Consider the following 19,038-nt stretch of genomic DNA (forward strand, 5'->3'; position numbering starts at 1 on the left):
TTCACTTTTGACAAAAAATAATAAATGCACATTTTTTTGCGGGGAAAAAATGTGCAATTATTATTTTTTGCTGCAGGAGCCTATAAAGCATTGCACCAGCTATCAGCAGTTTGCATGGTACCGTACCTGTCAGTGTATCTACTTGTTCGTACATCCTGTACAGGCAAGCAGATACACTGATAGGAAGAATCAATATACTACCATGGCGCTCCACAGCGCAATGGTAGATAATTGATAACCACAAGCCAACATCCGCAAAAGATGTCGGTACTTGTAGTTCATACATTCACAGAACCCTGAATGAATGATGCAGCTGTGTGGGCAGAGCCTGTTTTTAAAAAGTGACAGCTTGTACAGGGAACTTCTCCCCGTACTGCTGTCACAGGGAGGGTGTCGACCCGGCAGCAGCTTCAGGATTGGGAACATGTTACATATTCTCAAAGGTAAACTTAGCCTTTAAAGAAATGGGACAACTAGATCAGAAACCACTCTATCTAGTCCTAGAATCCTACTAATGACATTTTATTCTGGTAGGATTTGGCTGCTGCAGAGAGAGCAAGAAAACAAGCAGAGCTGGAGAAAGAGGAACTGGCAGAAGAACTTGCAGGAAGTGCATCTGGAAAGTACGTAGGATGCAAAAAGTTGAAGTGTTTTGATGATTTATAGATAAAACTTTCTTAAAGCTACATCACAGCTCAAGACTGTTTTTATTGCTGTCTGTAACTCCATTTGGGAGCCTTACTCTCACTTCTGGCAATGCTGCATAGGCAGAACAATTATAATTTGTCTAAGTATACAGAAAAAAAAAAATATGCAGAGTTCTTAGATTTTCTTCATTCCAGCTATAGCTGTACAACTCATATCCTCTCTCGCTGTGACAGTTTTAAGCAAGCACTGTATAGTCACTTATAACCTTATTCATTTAATTAACAGATCATCCCTCCAGGATGACAAGCGCCGTCTGGAAGCCAGAATTTCTCAGCTGGAGGAGGAGTTGGAAGAGGAACAGGGCAACATGGAGGGAATGGGTGACAGAATGAGGAAAGCAGTGCAGCAGGTGGGTGTAATAATAATGACTGACTTCTTGCTGTACATTATGTGAATGATTGCAAGAGACAGAGCAGTAAGGAGTGTCCATTTCTGTTTCCAGGCGGAACAACTCACAAATGAATTGGCAGCTGAACGCAGCACATCACAGAAGAATGAGAGCGCACGACAGCAGCTTGAAAGACAAAACAAAGAACTCAAGAGCAAACTACAGGAAATGGAAGGCTCTGTCAAGTCAAAATTCAAGTCTAGCATTACTGCTTTGGAAGCCAAGATTGCTCAACTTGAAGAACAATTAGAACAGGAAGCCAGGTGGGCAATGTTGAATGTACCAAATAGTCATTTAGAAATTATTCATCCATATCTAATAAATAATGCTTTGTGTAATATTGATAAATGAGATTTCTAGAGGCAAGCCTAACATGCAGTGCAAACTTAGAGCTATGAGATGCATTAAACCATTGCAACCAATAGCACATCAATTTACACATGTGTTGACTGCATTCATTTTTTTTTTTTAAGGATTTCCCATGCTAGTTCCTTTGGAAGGAAACCATATTGTCCTTTGATATATGAAATATAAGTAGCCTGCCAGATTTTAATATGATTACTTTCACTTTTTCAGTCATCTTCTATAACTCATCAGATTTCAGCTTATATTCATACTACTAAAATATTATTTTTCAATGATTGCAAAGGGTTACTGCACTTGAACATGGCTTTTTCCCCACTAGTTCTTCATATCTTTATCTATGCTTCTAATTTTAACTTAATCTGTACTAAAAATGAAAACATCACTAAACCCAGGAAGATGCAAATTATTACATACAGTATATACTTAAAGTTCATCTCCAGCCTATACTTTTTATTTTAGATTTTTACCAGGAGAAAGGTTAGAGATTCTGGCAGTTATTTTTGCCATCTCTGTCCCTTTTGGGAAGTAATAGGAACACGCTTTAACAAAGGCACAGAAAAAAACAAACACCTTTTTAATAGAGTGAAGGAACATCTGACATTGCTGGTATTGCCACCTGTGTTCTTCCTGTTCCGGTGACAACAGCTCCCCTCATTTCTTGTATGGGTGTCATGGGTACAGGAAGAAAAGGAAACATTTCTCCAACAGATTCAGAAATAAAGACCTGACAGGCTAACTTTTCCCTATTGTATCAAAAACTAAAAGTAAAAAAATGCCTGGAGCAAGGCTTTAAGTGTTATTGTGTGGTCATTTGAAATTCAGGCAGTAACAAACCTGATTAAAGATAAATCTGTTATATTCTAAGTGTATAATGGGGAACACACCAGACCACTGGGTATGCGCCCCTGCTTCTTGAGGTGGTCACCAAGTAGGCACAAGGTATAGCTCCTCCCTGTGGGTTATACTCTCATGCACAGCCAAGCATGCCCCAGATTAGTTTTGTGTCCTAAGGAGGTAAGATGCTATGCCACAGTTTACTGTTGGTTCAAAAATAAAGACAAATTATTTTCAGTTATGCTGCTGGCAGTGTTACACCAATCTCTCAAGTCTTGGAGAAAGCCATGGCCACCTGATTTAGTGCAACATAGGTATCAATCTCTTCTCCTGACATCTTTTCTACTCCAACTATGCTGGGAGGAAGCTTTGAGCACTAGTCTGTTTTCTAGGGGTTGCCTAATCTTTACCCATTATGTTATAATAAGATGTAGCGCTAGCCTGTGTACTGATGAGATATGGCTAAGAGTCCAAAAACTTGTGAGCTCCAAGGAGGCAAAAATAGTCCAATTTGATGGAGATCTTGGTCCAGGTATGGGATTGGATGGAGAGGAAAGATGGTGCTGCTGAGAGATCAACTATACACCGGATGAAGAATCTGCACAGCTGTCAGAGCAGACCAACCTCAGAACAAAGAGAGAACAAACAGCAGAGCTCAGGGCAATGTCAGTACAACATACTACATAACAAGGGATGAGATGAAATCCAGCCTGGTAATGAAGTAGCATATCAGCTCACAGGGAAGCAGTGTAATATAAAGAGGGTCCAGGATGCACACACTACCTGTGCTGTATAGCTCAGCATGGACTGGAGGATGACATCCAGCTGGCAGGAGGGGACAGCAGGAACCAGAGCAGCTGTAACAGGATGATGGCAGGAATCACTTCAAAAAGGAAGAGCTGGCAGGTCTCCTGTAGTGTGTGGGACTCAAGAGGGACAGGCAACGCGTTTCCAGGTGTAATATGTCCCTTTCTCTAGTCACCTGGTTTCAAGAGTTGTCCACAACTAATTGTAGCATTTCTACTAAGATCTGCCTCCAGTTAACTAAGACCAAAGTTTGCTTGTTCAAAGCCCCTGTCAAATGGGATATTGTCTGTCACAAGTTAGCCTGCAGTTTCTTGTTTGTGTATTCTTACATCCTTGCTGCAGTGCTGTTGATGATCCCTTTCACATGTGTCTGTGCTCACCTATGGGCATCGTCTGCTGTTCTCTGGGTTTTATTTTTCCCTTCCATCACTTCCTGGCCCACCGCCTTGTTTGCCTATATAAGACATGCTCAGCCACTTTGCCCGAGCAACTTCCTAGTTGTCTGAGCTCCTGTGTGTTGCTATCGCCTGTATCCTGCACTGGCTACTTGTGTACTGACCCGGTCTTCCTTCTCTGACTGTGCTTGTTTTTCACCCATCCTGACCTCGGCTAGTCTATCTGATTTCTGTTTGTCTCCTCCCATTGTACTCTGCTCCTGCGAGCGGTCTCCTCATCCTCAGCTGGGCGTACCCGGGGGTCGCGACCTGGTCCCAGCTTCCCACCATCAGGGGCTCTGGTGAAGAAGAAGGCTGGGGCTTAGACTCCACACCCTGGGGAACCCCAAGTTGACTATCTACAAGGGCTCACTACCACAGGTGCTGACATTGTCTTGCATCAAAACCTAGGTACTGAAGGCTCAGCCTACTAATTAAGAATCCTGGTGCAAGCCACCAAATTCTTATGTGATTATAATAGAAAAAAGGGGGTATACGAGCACTAGGATAATAATGGTATGAGCAGCTAGCATAAAGGTATAACCTCTCAACCTTTGAAACAAAAACTGTCAGAAAATGCAGCGCTATATTTAAAGATATAAGTGGTAATAAATAGACTATACTGTGTCAAATATTCATATATATGCACTGTGGAGCGCTAATGTAATGACAAGTGTACAACGTCTATGATGGTGACGTTCAAAATGCACTCAGTGACATATAGTAAATAGGATATCACATTCCGCAAAGTGATGATATAACGTCCAGTATTGAAATAAAGGTGAAAAACAGTGACTCCCGTGATTGTGAATGGGTATATATTGCACGAACCATATAGCGCAAACATGTGCGCCTTTGAGTTGTCAGACCACTCCTGGTCATCAGGAACTGGGAAGGCAAGAATCAGGAGATCATCTGGAAAACCAGCAGCACGACAGGTGATCAGCATGTCATCTCTCTCCAAGTGGTGTTACTCATCCATCCAGCAGGGGGTCATGATCCAGGTATCATAGATACTAAGCCATCCAGCATGGAAACCTCACAGTGGTAGGTATGAGGCAGCAAAACAGGGATCCACCTTGAAAGGGGGGGCTCGTAATAAAACGAGCCCAAGCAAAGATCTTGATAGTGCAGTATTTTTGCTTTATTTAGTAAATAAACATGTATTAAGAACTCACTTTCAGCAAAAGAAAAACAGCAGTAAAGATGGCCGCCGGCCTCCACGTGGCCCAAACGGCGTGACGTCACCGGCTAAGCTCCACCTTGACGCGTTTTGTGCTTACGAGCACGTTATTTTTGCCTTCCCAGTTCCTGATGACCAGGAGTGGTCTGACAACTCAAAGGCGCACATGTTTGCGCTATCTGGCTAGTGCAATATATACCCATTCACAATCACGGGAGTCACCGTTTTTCACCTTTATTTCAATACTGGACGTTATATCATCACTTTGCGGGATGTGATATCCTATTTACTATATGTCACTGAGTGCACTTGGAGCGTCACCATCATAGACATTTTACACTTGTCATTACATTAGCGCTCCACAGTGCATATATATGAATATTTAACACAGTATTGTCTATTTATTACCACTTATATCTTTTAACATAGTGCCGCATTTTCTGAAAGTTCTTATGTGATGCCTCAATGGATTCATATCTCCTAATATTTTCAATTAGCTCTGGAACTACTGTTTTAAGCAGGATTCTTTTGCTTAAGTGCTGATCTCTAGACTAAGTCTCTTCGGTGGCACTGCCATTTACAGGTCTACATCTGTTTGAAGCTACACTGGATAACATTATTAAGGATGCCACATGGGGAAAACAGCACTCATCTTCCCCAGTCACAGAAGGTCTTCCTCAATTAAAAGTATTTTGTTTGCAGGAGATATCCTTTTTCTCTCTCTTGAAGCAAACATCTGTTTAGAAAAACCCTAGGGCATTCTCTACTGCTCATATCCTCAGCTTTTTGCAATTGGGTTTTGATCAATGTCTGCCATTAGGCACCATCAAGGACCAGGTTTCTATTCTGTAAATCCTGTAACAATGCCCACAGATGTACACATCTTTGTGCTCTACGGGCCCTTAATCCAGTTCTATTGGCCCTTCAGAGTCACCCCTTAATACCACTGGGTTAAGTATCTTCTAAGATTCTGTCTCAGAAGGTATTATTCTGATCACTATTACCTTGATGATGAGATCATTTCCTCCTACCACAGTGGACTGGCAGCTCTGTTTTGTGTGTTGCCCTTCCTGGCGCTTCACAAGGACAAAGTACCGCTACCTACCCCCTCATTCTTTACAAGATGGTGTATTTCTTCAATTTTAATGATGATATGATCCTCTCCACCTTTTTTCCATCTCCTATTTATTTTAAGAATATTGCTCTTCACTACCTAGACATTGTGAGAGCAATCAGGATTTACCAACAAAATACAGATTCTTCCTGATGTCTCTTCTCCCTTAGATTAAGAGTTTTTCATACTCGAGGGACATTGTAAAGGCTTTTTAGCATTAGGTGTGACTATCACAGGTTTGACACACTTGGCAATATCTACATATTGGAATGAGGAAAGTGTTCCACCCTCTACTGTCCCTGTTCATTCCACCACAACAGTCAATATTCTGGTATGTTCTACACTGCTTTGTGAAGGCTCTGTGGTCTGCTAGGTGTGCCAATGAGCACTGAGAGAAAAGGGATTTTTGCACTCACCCCAAGTCCTTTTATTTTTAGTTTATTAAGGGACTCAGGTTCTAACCAGGTTTCATTTTCCATAGTTCTCACGCCTGTTGCTAGAGTTAAATATTTACTGTTCCTTAAAGTGGTTGTGAAGGCTAAAGGTTTTTTACCTTCATGCATTTGGTAAAAAAAAACCTTCTGTGTGCTGCTCCTCCCACAGATCTTCTCTTATACTCACCTGAGTTCCCCTCTCGATCCTGCGATGTGCACGGGAACCTCGGCTGTCCTGGGTCTCTCTCTCCTCTTTGGCCGAGATACAGCAGCAGGAGCCATTGTCTCACACTGCTGTCAATCGCAGCCAGTGAGCCAATGAGGAGAGAGTCAGGGTGGGGCCGAGCCACAGCTCTGTGTCTTATGAACAATGAACGCAGAGTGGGACTTGGGAGCAAGCATGCACCAGGGCCCCCATAGAAATGCAGCTTGCTATTTGGGGCATTGGTCAAGGGGGAGGAGCCAGGAGAGAAGAAGAGGATAAGGACTGCTCTGTGCAAAACCATTGCACAGAGCAAGTAAGTAATGACATGTTTGTTATTTTCTTTTTTTTCTTTTATCATAAACTGAACCTTTAATATCACTATAAGGTTACCAGGTATTTTTCTGATTGCTGGCTACTCTTGAAGTGTGTTGGTAGTGCATAAGTGAATAGCCCAAAGGGAGAAGCTATGCTACCTGCCTGCAGTTGTATATACTGTCTCACCCTATGAAATACTGAAGAAAAGGACTTAAGTCCAAAAATTCCTTTATTTTAATTTCCATCTTTAACAGGTACTACATCTATTCTTTTATAACCCACACTTAACCAAGTGACTTTTTTTGAAAATTGCAGAGACAAACAGACACAGGCAAAAACTTTAAAACAGAAAGACAAAAAGCTTAAAGAGGCTCTTCTACAAGTTGAAGATGAGAGGAAACAAGCTGAGCAGTACAAGGACCAGGTAAATTCCTCTCCTCTCAAATAACCATTTACTAATTTTAAGGTGTATTTCCACTTTTTTTTTTTTTTTTTTAGCAAAATTGGGATAACACCTGCTTTACATTCATTACATGTTCTTATTCACACATAAGGGGGACAATTCACAAAATGGTATCTTACCGTATCCCAGTATGTGATAAATACCGCATAGCGTTTTAAAAAAAATGTTGGCATTCACTATAAAACATTACTAAAATACCGCATGAGTTAGTCATGCGGTATTTTAGTAGTGAAAACATGTGGTAATGTAAAGAGTCATCAGCTGTCAGCGGGTTCGCAGACAGCAGAAAAAAAAAAGAAGTTAAAAATTAAGAAACCCTTTGGTATGGATTTTGAGGGAATCCCCCATGGCAAAGTAAAAAAAAAATGTTGTGAGGTACCCCCCAAAATCTATACCAAATCCTTATCCGAGCATGCAGCCTGGTAGGTCAGGATGAGGGGGGGGGGGGGGGGACAGGCGTGTGTTCCCCCCCCCAAATCAACTTGTCTCCATGTTACATGGTACCCCTACTCATTCATCAAAAAAAAGTGTGGTATAAAAAAAACACAGGAGGTAGTTTTTGACAAGTCCTTTTTTAAAAAAACAAAAATTAAAAAATGTCCCGCGGTGTAGATCCATCATTCATTACAATGCCCGTCTCCACTGCTGACCCAGAAAAAAAAGGCTTCGCTCTTGACAGATCTGCCACCTGACAGTTCTTTAATACCTAAGGGGCAGAGCCACCCAGCCATACCGCCGGATGCCCTGCCTCCTTGTGATGTCATCAAATCAGCATGCCCAGTTGATGAAGTCATAAGGGGGCGGGGTCACCCAGCAACATCACCGGATGGCCCCGCTCCTTAGTTATTTAAGAACTGTCAGGTGGTAGAGCTGTCAGATAGTGGGAGCCTTCGTCAAGAGTGGGGCTTTTTTTTTTATTCTTTGGGGTCAGTGGTGGCTGTGGGCTTCTTGATTGATGATGGATCTATACCAGGGGAATTTTTTTTACAATGTTTATTTTTTTAATAAAGGACTTGTCAAAAACTGCTTCCTGGATTTTTTATACCACACTTCTCTGGTGAATGAGTAGGGGTATGTACCCCATACTCATTCACATGGCAGGGGCGGGATCCGGGGTCCCCTTGTTAAAGGAAGCTTCCAAAGTCCGATAAGACCCCTGCTCACAGATCCCAATAACCACCAGCCTGGGTTGTAGGGAAGAGGCCCTTGTCCCCATCCCCATGGAGACAAGGTGCTTTGGGGAGAGACCCTCCCCATGTTGAGGGCATGTGGCCTGATATGGTTCAGGAGGGGGGGGGCTAGCTGTTCCCCTCCTTTCCTGACCTGTTGGGCTGCATGCTTGGATAAGGGTTTGGTATGGATTTTGGGGGGACCAACACCATTTTTTTTATTTTGGTGTTGGAGTTTCCCTGAAAATCCATACCAAACCCAAAGGGCTTGTTATGGATGGGGGGGGCACACCTTTTTTTTCTCAATTTTTATTGCCGGCAATTTTTTTTTTTTATGTTCAGCTGTCAGCAGGGAACCCTACTGATAGCTAATGACGCATTGGTTAAGGACGCGGCGGGAGCTTGCTCCTTAACAACCAGTACATACCGCATGCCTTGACCGCTACTTAATTAACGCATGCATTTAATTTTTTATTTCCTTCTGTGAATTAACTTTGTATGCAGTATTTACCAAGTGTTTTTGCTATTTGCAGTAAATAGCACATACTAGCAACCCTGAATTGACATTTTCAGTATCACATGCGATATGTGGTCACCTCACCTGCATAATGCATTCACCTTTAGTGAATTGTCCCCACAAACTTAAAAAAAAAAAAGCTGCATACATTTTACTTGCCCTGTTCTGAAAACTGAAGTGGAAAAAGCTCCAAAACTGAAGTGGAGAAAGGGGGAATGGGGGGGGGTGAGTTAATGTTTATCACAATTAACCCTGTCTGTACTGTAATAGCAGATCTCATTATCAGTTGTTAGCTAAATCTGAACACTATCTGTCCTAATACAGGGTTAAAGATCTAGAAGCTGGTCTGAATTGTTGAGTAGAAACTCAGTGTGTCCCTCTTTGTCAGTGGGGACAGACTGAGTTTCTTCTCATTTTAAACTGTTCAGAGTAGATATTTTTAGGTATGCTGTTTGAATCGGAACACATAAACAACGTCCCCTTTTCTCAAATTTGACTGTGAAAGCGGTAATATTCTTTAAGCCATGGTTCTATCTTGCATTTATAAGTGAAAACACCCTAAACCGTTCTGTTTTGCTGTGCATATTTTTTGGTTTCTGTGATATAAATCAATGGGTTCTGCTCAGCTGGCTATAGTGACATAAAGTAGCCCAGCATCCTTTAATGAAGACAAACTTTGCTTTAAACCTGTAAGAAAGTGGTAAAATGTAAATATCTGTTTTATAGTCCAACAACAGCTAAAATGTTTTTTTTTCATTTTGGATATAGTTTGCTATGGTTAGAACCTATGCCATTCTTTCATTGCTGACCGTGTCCTTATTTGCAAGAGTTCTCAATGTGACAGAACAAAAGTGATGGAACATCTCATCAAGTGTAACTAAAGGCAAAACTTTTTTTTTTTTCATTTTGGATGGAGTAAGGGAGAGTTATAACCCCTGTCAGCTTTATATACATCATCTGTGTCTCCATTGGAGGATTTCCTCTCTATTCCTGTTCTGAAGTTAAACCAAAATTTGGGATTTTAGTTTACTTACTAAACAAATCGAGAGAATGAATCTCCCTCATGGGAGCACAGACAGCAATAAAAACTTATAAGGGTTCTAATCCCTATCAACTCTACCCAAAACTAAAAAAAATGTTTTGCCTTTACTTCAGTTCTTGTCTATTTAGTCAGACAAAACAGGTGGTGAGTGAAGATCCCCCCAACAGAAACACAGGCAGCAATAAAAGAACATTTTCTAGTAGAGCAGGAAGATCTAGAACCTCTGTCAGCATTTTGTTTTGGTCCCCATAACAGTTCTGTTTACTTCCTTTACAAGTGGTGGGTGTCTGACAGAAGAGGAGAAATCTGTTCTATGGGCACAAAGAGACAATGTGTAAAATCTGGCAGAACAATCTCCTCAAAAGGGACACCAAATTCAACAGAATTTCCAAACCTTATCCACCCCATCTAAAACAAAAATAAAGGTTTTGGCTTGAGTCGGGCTCTGAGAGATCAATACTGCTAAATTTGATTATAATTCTAGTACAAAACTCCTTCGTTCTTTTCAGCTTACTTCACCATAACCAAAATTGTTTCCCCATATATATTAAAGGCTGAAAAGGGACTTGTCAAACAGAAGCAACTAAAACGGCAACTTGAGGAGTCTGAGGAAGAAACACAGCGTCTCAATGCCTCCCGGAGAAAATTACAGAGAGAGCTGGATGAGGCAACTGAAAGTAATGATGTGCTAACCAGAGAGCTTACTGGGCTCAAGAGCAAACTTAGGTGAGATGCAGTCATCAATGCTAATTTATGATAAATTACAGTTCTATTTAATGATTCTGCAATTGTTCAGCTGATGCCTCAGTCATATTAGCTTTTATGGTCCTTGTTTTTTAGCCTTGAGGGCATATTGACGTAAATCTGCAAAGGTTCTGCTTGATGTCAGTGGATAGACAGAAAACAGACAGAAAATTTGGTATTCTCAGTAAGGCTTGCTACAGCTAGGTAATAAAACCAGGCGGTTTAGCCAGGGTTCTACCACCCCCCACCCACCCTCCTGAACCTGGGCATGCAGCTGCTCAGGGCTGTACACATGGTGTATTCACAATGCTGTGCAGAAAAATGTAAACAGTATTTTGCATTTGGTGGGTGTTACCGCTGATGAGCATGATCAATGTAAGTAAAGGGGCTGCCCCACAACCAAGTGTAATACATGCAATTGTGGCAAGGTAGTGCGGAATTTGCAGGGTTAAATTAGGCAGTGAGGAAGTGACACAGGACCCAATAGCCACCCGTCAAATGCCCTCTGAAGAGCAATCAAATGGGGATTGCTCTTCAGAAGGTGCTGCACATGTGAACAAGCCCTAAGTCAGTGAAAGTTTGGCTGTTTACACTATATACCTCACTCTATGGAGATGGATTCAGTGGGAAATTTTTTTATTTTTTTGCAGAAGATCTTTTTTTTCAAAGTAAATATACCACATTAAAGTTTTGGTCTGCTGACAACAGATGTTTTAGTAAATGGGATGACATTGTGCAGGACTTCATAAAGATCTCTGCACAAGCTCTTGGTTTGGTACGAAGATCATGGCTTTTACTATCCTTTTAGTTTTAGTCCGGACTCCCCACAATACATTTACTAAAGTCATTTTATGGGTATTTTATTTTGGTATTGTACTATATAAATCAGATTGTAGATTAGCCTCTGGAGGGAATAGTCCAGCTACAATCATTCTGTTCCCCTTATAAAAAACAGTTGAGATATACCATCAGCTTATCAAAATGGGACTGCAATGATTTCATTGAATTGGACAACTTGTAGACTTCCATTGTCAGAAGGTGCAGTGCAACACATTCATTGTTTAACACTATAAAAAAACAGAAAGCAAAGCCTGCATATAGAAATAGCAAATATGGCTGCCCCATATGTATTTAGAAAAAAGTTATACAAACTAGAGTTGTAAAATGATTTACATATAACTAATCAATTTAACATTTGTATGTAGATAAATAAAACTTTCAAAGATGATACATTTTCTCAAATAATCTATCTATAAATATACTATTAACAGCAAGTCATAATAATTCCTGACGTAAAGGAACTTGATGATAGGAACATAGCAGAAATCCAGGGTACAGAAGGAAGAGAAACATACCACAGTGTAGACATCCAAGAGAGCAGACATGGGGTCAGAAATGACAGGCAGATCTTGGAGCTTTTTTAACATGCCCTGTGCACTGTTTATACCCTTATCAGTGCATTGAGGGTCACAATACTGTTGCTAAGCTAACCTGCAGAGGGGTTTTGCATTTTGAAATGTAAAATAGCTATTTCATTGTCTTTATTAATAAAATGCAGCAATTGATATTTGAAGATTCCATGATCTTTTAGGGTCAAAAACATAGCTACTTCTAACAGTGGAGTTCTGTATGTTGCTGTACTTTATTTATGAAGACAATATAATAGATATAATAGTGTTACATTTCTAAATTTAAGTCCCTTGTGTGGGGCAAACAGGCAGGAGCAAATGGAATTCCAACCAGGAGCAAAGAGATGGATGGACCATCTCTAGATGATAAGGGCTGTGCCCTAAATATGTAAAAACACAAAGTATGTGTAGCACCACCCCTGGGGTGGTGCTACACATACTTTTTTGTATTTTTGCCCCGCAGCCAGGCAGAAAGTATTTTTCACAGCCAGGTCCACACATTACCGCATGTTGTCTTCAATATCCAGTCTAGGGGATGTTTGTTTTTGGAGTTTTATTTTAGAACTGGGAATAAGGATAGGGAATGTAGTAGGATACTCCAAAATTAGAACTCTTCACACTGAGGACATCTAGCTGATTACTTAGTTGAGCACTTTTGAAGTCCTGGCTGAAAGTAGATAGCAGACTTCTCTTTAAAGTGTAGCAACAAGTAGTTTAGGCGTGAGCAAAGTCCCTTTATCAGTAGTAGTAGTTGCAGGGCTGAGCTCCTCAAGTACAGGTCTGTTACGGCAGACTGTGGCAGTCCAAAAGTAATACTGAGCAAAGTCCTTTGCAGTAGCAAGGGTTGGACAAGCCCTTCAGAACACTAGCTAGTGTTCCCTTTTTCTCAGATCAATGCTGACTATCAAGCAGTAGAGAGGTAGCCAGCACACAAGTCCCTAGCCCCAAAGATCTCTGTGTCTGTACTCACATCTCCAATGACAGAATGGCAGCCTCCTTCCAATCTTCCAGGCCACTCTCTCCAGTGATACCAGACAGATCTTTGGCAGACAGCTCCTCTCAGTCAGTTTACTGTAGAACCAGGGTCTCTCTTTCTAACTTGAGGCCCTCTGGTCGCCAACCTGAGGCCCGCATGGTAAGTGCCAGGCAAGGCAAGCCTGGCTTGGTGCCATCCTCTCCAGGGAAAGACACTGAACCCATGTGCTCACAGAACACAAATACCACTCCCAGCATGCAATGGGGCTACATTCCCCTGCAATTGGCCAGGGCCGTATCCATATTCATGCTGCCCATTCGCATAGTTCACTCTCAGGTTCTTGTAAGGCTATCATAGCTTCCTGAAGGTGGGCAGAACTCAGACAAACTCAGAGAGAACTAGAGCATCATGAGCAGACCTGACCAATTGATCACAGCAGATTTTCCTAGCAGCCTCTCTGTCAAGCAGAGAAACACAGCTATACTTAACTTAACTATACAAGTCCTTGCTCCTAACTAGGAGGGTGCTACATATGCGAAAGGTAAAGGCAGAGTAGCAAAACAGTCCAAATAGAGAAAACACTAGACATTTTTTAGCAAGCAGTAAATGATTTTCAATATAAGCCCTCACTGAACTCTCTAGTTGCAGGAACTGTGAAGTGATTCATCCTCCATTTTTAGAGCAGACGCACAGAAGTCACTCAAGTCAGCCCTCTCAGCAGCTCAGCTCAATCTGTTCCAATTTCCTAGAGCACCTGCTCTGTGTCTACATTAGAACAGTGGTGGTCAACCTACTAAATATCGGGGTCCCCAAAATGTTTAGATGGCCATACAATAGCTTAGTTGTTACTCGTATGTTTTTAGGTTGCTATAGGGTGCTCCTATTAAGTATACCAGAAACTAAAATCTAGAAGATGATTAATGCAGCTCCTGGGCTAAGTGCCGAATTATGTAATTGACAGTCAGCATTTCTGGCATTACAGCCCTCTGATGTTGCTGGCTCATAGTTCTGCAGACTATAATTGAGTTCTGAAGCACAGTGGGATGCACATTAAGCAGCAGAGTGGACACATGTTGGGCACCAGGGCATGCAAGATTGGAGGGCTAAATGCCTGCCACATCACTACTGAGAGGATCAACTGAGCTGGCTTAAAGAACAGTTTTACTGCTTTTGTTGTGAATGTTGAGGATGAATTGATTGACAGTGCCTGCACTACATAGGACAGTAGAGGTTTTGTAAATATGTATTCCATTAAAAAAACACTATTAAAATTCGTGGAGAGATGATGTAACAATCATTGTGTCTAGTTTTTATTGTTAAAATGGTCACCAAACAAAACACTTAAATGATATTGCAACAGTTTTAGCCCTGAAGCTAAAAGTCTAAATTTGATTAATTGCAAAGAAATCCATTTGATCATTTTGATTCAGAGAGCCAGCTTTCACACATAGCAACTTTATGTTTAGCTTTCATATTGGTATATAATATTTGCAAAATAGCACAGAACCAAATAGGCAATTCTATGAATATAGAATGTCTGACCTAAGGATTGCATGCAATGGTGTACTATAATTTGTTAAGCAGAGGATTCATGATTAGAAATGAGGTGTGGAAAATCTCAGAAGACAGATAAGCATATGCTTCATAGTACATATTCTGGTTTATAGGGTGAGGTGGACAGAATCCCAACCAATGTACTAGAGGTAGGAAAGGTAGGGAAAAAGGTAGGTATCCTTTTCCCAAGTTTAGCTGAGGAAAATCCAAAAAAATAGCATGCTCCTGTTGTATACACTCCCCTGAATTATATTGCTTTATAATTATATTGCTTTATATTGATTGCTTGGAGATAGAATCCTCCTGCTAGCAGCTGTTTATGAAGTCTTTTAGGTCAGCATGGAGAGTAGTTTTCTTTATGCTACTGCTTTAGTGCTCTGCTAATTCTAGATCAATGCACAGGTCCCAGCTATCTTGTAGGCAGATAAATAATTTAAAACTTTTTAACCAAAAATACTAGGCTTTTGAGAGTTAATAAGTTACCAGTATAAAGTAGATATACAGGTAATTACAAAACACAAAAGAACAGGCATAGCTTACCCCCAAATTCTGCTGTGTTGAAGTTCAGTGGAAGCAGCTCCCAAACCTTATATGACTTGTATTAAAAACTCGAAACACACCATGAAAGGAGCGCTTTAACCGAACTGTTAATAAAAGGAGGCACTCAGAGTCCAGAGTTAAAATAAACAGTTTTATTGAATGATTAAAAGCAATGGCTTACATGCAAATGATCCAGTTCAGCAGGGTGTAGCTGCAGACAGTGCAGATGCCCAAAAAGTCAAACACATTGGATGGAACAGGTGGATAGGTGGATGATGGATGACTCATTGGCCCTGACGGGACTCCAGATATACTTGCCTTTCCCCACTCACCTGGGGGTCACTCAACTTCTCAATCTGCCTAACCATTGGGGCCAGTGAGTCATCCATCCTGGGGCAGTGCTGCCTATCCACCTGTTCCATCCAATGTGTTTGGCTTTTGGACATCTGCACTGCCTGCAGCTAAATCCTGCTAAACTAGATCCTTTACATGGAAGCCATTTCTCATAATCATTCAATAAAACTGTGACTGTTTTTTTTAACTCTGGACTTTGAAAGACTGCTTTTTATTGTCAGTTTGATACAGCTAATTACGTAGGTTCATTGACATGAACCTGGGGAGATTTACTAAAATTGGAGCACCTAGAATCTGTTGCAGCGGTGCATGGTAGCCAATCGGCTTCTAACTTCAGTTTGTTCAGTTAAGCTTTGACAATAAAACCTGGAAGCTGATTGGTTGCTTTGTAGAACTGTATCAGATTTTTCACACTCCAGTTTTACTAAATCTCCCCCCACTGCTTCCATTCGCTTACTTTCTAGTGCAACAGTGTTTCTATTCATATACCATACTGATGAGCTACTTCAGTTCAACGGTCTATCTACTCTAAGCTCTTCATCAACTAGAAATGATTATTAATATATACCTATTATTATATATAATACTAAATATATGAGTACAGCTAGATTAAAAATATTCTTTAATTCTTGAAGAACTTAAAATTGCAACACTATGCTTAAAAAAAATTAACTATGCAGGTTTCTATGCAGAGCTGCACCAGATTTTGCACACTCCAGCTTTAGTTAATCTTCCTCATTGACTGAAACAGATAGTAAATCTTTCTGGACAGTCATATGTACATAGTTAGAACAAGCAAGTGATACTTTTTGACAGTGTTACCCACAGGGGCAGACTGACAACTCATGGGGCCCCCGGGCAATAGGGGATCATGGGGCCCCTGTGTCCTTGCCCAAACTCAAAAAAGCCTATGAAAAAGGTACCAGGGGCATCTCATGGGGCCCCCTACTGACCCCGGGCCCTCGGGCAGTGCCCGAGTTTCCAAATGGTCAGTCCGCCCCTGGTTACCCACCACCAGTTCATGTTTCTGACTGCCTAGCAAGGTAGCATTACTATGACACTCATTACTCATCTTGTGTACATGTGAGGTTCCACATGACATATGCACTGCTTCTGAGACTTGTGGACAGGTCTGAGAAACATTACATTTAGTCCACCTGTTACTATATTTGAAAAGATATGCTGCTGGTTACTTAATGGCTGGACCAATTACCCAGTGTGTAGTCATTTTGTGAAAGTTGCATTAAAAGAAGTGATTTTCTTTACGGTTGTTATATAAAATTCAGTTGAAAACAACTGAATGAGCATAGAAGCCTACTTAAAGTATATGTACAGTATACATTTATATATAGAAATGTTGACATTAGCCTCTGCTATTTTATCTAACCCATTTTTTTTTTTTACGTTAACTTGTTATGATGTGCTAGTATAACAGCTGCAGACTTTCTGTTTCAGAGGGACACAGGACACTACGCAATGACTAAGCAGGTACCAATGCCTTCAATTTTGCAATTCTTTTATACAGGTGTATCAATTTCCACCTTAATCTTTTTTTTTAAATTCACATTGTATGTTACTGTAATTAGATTATCCAGCTAAATATTAACAGATATTTATTTTAGTTGGAGTAAGGGTCAGTAAAGCTTAAAGAAATACATTCATATTGGAAAAAAATGGTATAAACGTTTTCTGTTTTGAAGCATACAATGTGTCTTTAAACAGCCACCCCTTTTCCAGCAAAATCTGAAGGCTTGGACATTTATGTATGGATACAAATCTAATACATAAGGGAAGATGTATAGTCTGAAAACTAACATCCTCCACCTATACAAATATACTTCTGAAAATGTATTGCACTCAACTAACGAAACACGTCAATCTCTCTACTGCCATCCTCAATCGTCTAAGTCATGCATGATAATGAGCACTTTAGCCTGAATTAAATGAAATTTATTTCTATCTAGTTCTAATTCCATAGGAAAAAGGTGGATTGCTCAGTGAATCAAAGTCGAGCTCTGCTAACTTAAATCATACAATAATGGGCAACCAAAAATATTTTTTTTTCCACTTTTTCGCGAAGTGAATTGTCACTTAGCTTCACTTTATTCACTGAACTATGTGAACATTCACTGAGCAAAGTGAACATGTGCCACTCCTTTAGTATATCAACAGCAATATGTTTTAATTAAGCACTGGCATTTTCTTTTAAAGCAAATGAGATGTAAATGGATACATATACAACTGAAGATTGTTCACATGGATTTAAACTGCAACATTTCTATTGGGTTTTACTTAGAACAAATCAGTACAGGATTGTGAATAATGCAGTGCAAAGGACAGTGGTAAATGGGCAAAGTATAGCAACTCACAGCACCCAATTACTTTTTAGATTATTGTTGTAAAACGATTAAAAGAGTAATTTAAAAGTAATTTTGGTTTGTTGATATGAGTTTGACCACTTTGCACATTAACATTAATATATGCACTCACAATAAATAAGATTAGAAGAGTGCTTTCATTTATTGTGTTAGTTACGGTACATAGTTGCAGTGCCTTCTGTAATACAGCAATAAAAACAATTAATAGACTACTATATAGGAGTGCTACTCAAAGGAGAATACCACTTGAAAAGTAGAAGCCAGTTTTGGATAGTCCTTCCATGTAGAACCCATGAGCCCAGTGTCTAGACTTTTTGTAGTAGCAACCTCCTGCTTGTGGTAAATATCAAGATCAAAATTACAGGTTGTGTGCACAAAGACTGTTCATGATTCACTGGTGTGTATGGGAAACTAACAATCAGATATGTAAGTGTTATCCCCAAATAAGCTAGCCTCGGTCATCCTCCTTAATCTAGTTGTCTGTAATTTGCATCACTGACCTGGAACTCCTGATATACACATGATTTTTTTCAGATACGTAAATGCATGTGTATTTTAGCTAACATCACTCAGCCAGTCCAGGCCCTGCAAAGATCCCAACCATATGGTCGGGATCTACCCAGAAGCCTGATCGGCAGCTGGCTCAGCCTCTGAGTGAGCCAATGAGAGCCTAAAGCAGCCACTCCCGCCCCCTCCACAGCCTCTCACTCAAGTGAGCGCTGGAGTTGCAGAGCAGAGTTGCTGACTGCACTCTTAAGACTGAGAATTAAGCAATCAGCAGTCTCCAATTTCTCAGTCTTAGAAGCAACGGGGGACTGATGCTGCATCCAACTAGGTGGGTATAATATTTTTTTTTTATAGAACCCCAACTTATCTTTTAAAACCATCTACAGTACCTATTTATGTTTATATATTTCTGTTACACGTAAATTATTGGCCATCTCAGAAGCTCACTTGCTTCAAGTAGGAACCCTCCACTCTCATGATTTTGATAGTTTTAGACTCTACTGGTAAAGGGAATCTGTTAATGAGAAAATAACTCTTGGATATGCAAGACTTCACAAGTCTATAAGACTAATAATATTACAAATATCTGTAGTTCAA

General features: G+C 40.5%; 2 protein-coding genes across 6 annotated transcripts in view; one reads left to right on the forward strand and one right to left on the reverse strand.

The window, feature by feature from the left end:
- The window catches only part of LOC149460930 (myosin-11), a 186,877-nt gene that overhangs the window by 165,090 nt on the left and 2,749 nt on the right, over positions 1-19,038 (forward strand). For 2 of the 3 annotated variants that reach the window (XM_089679082.1, XM_089679084.1), the window contains 5 exons: positions 535-623; positions 934-1,057; positions 1,151-1,359; positions 7,104-7,212; positions 10,533-10,705. In XM_089679082.1, coding sequence (XP_089535208.1) covers positions 535-623; positions 934-1,057; positions 1,151-1,359; positions 7,104-7,212; positions 10,533-10,705 — 704 coding nt within the window. Of the gene's footprint in view, positions 1-534; positions 624-933; positions 1,058-1,150; positions 1,360-7,103; positions 7,213-10,532; positions 10,706-17,011; positions 17,045-19,038 lie in introns of all 3 variants that reach the window. The other variant, XM_089679085.1, reaches the window with a different exon arrangement.
- The window catches only part of NDE1 (nudE neurodevelopment protein 1), a 188,092-nt gene that overhangs the window by 2,786 nt on the left and 166,268 nt on the right, over positions 1-19,038 (reverse strand). The gene's annotated exons all lie outside the window — the stretch shown is intronic.

The sequence above is a fragment of the Staurois parvus genome, unplaced genomic scaffold (genome assembly GCF_062004578.1).
Source record: "Staurois parvus isolate SC_StPar_1 unplaced genomic scaffold, SC_StPar_1.0 ptg000217l, whole genome shotgun sequence".
NCBI classification, from domain to species: domain Eukaryota; kingdom Metazoa; phylum Chordata; class Amphibia; order Anura; family Ranidae; genus Staurois; species Staurois parvus.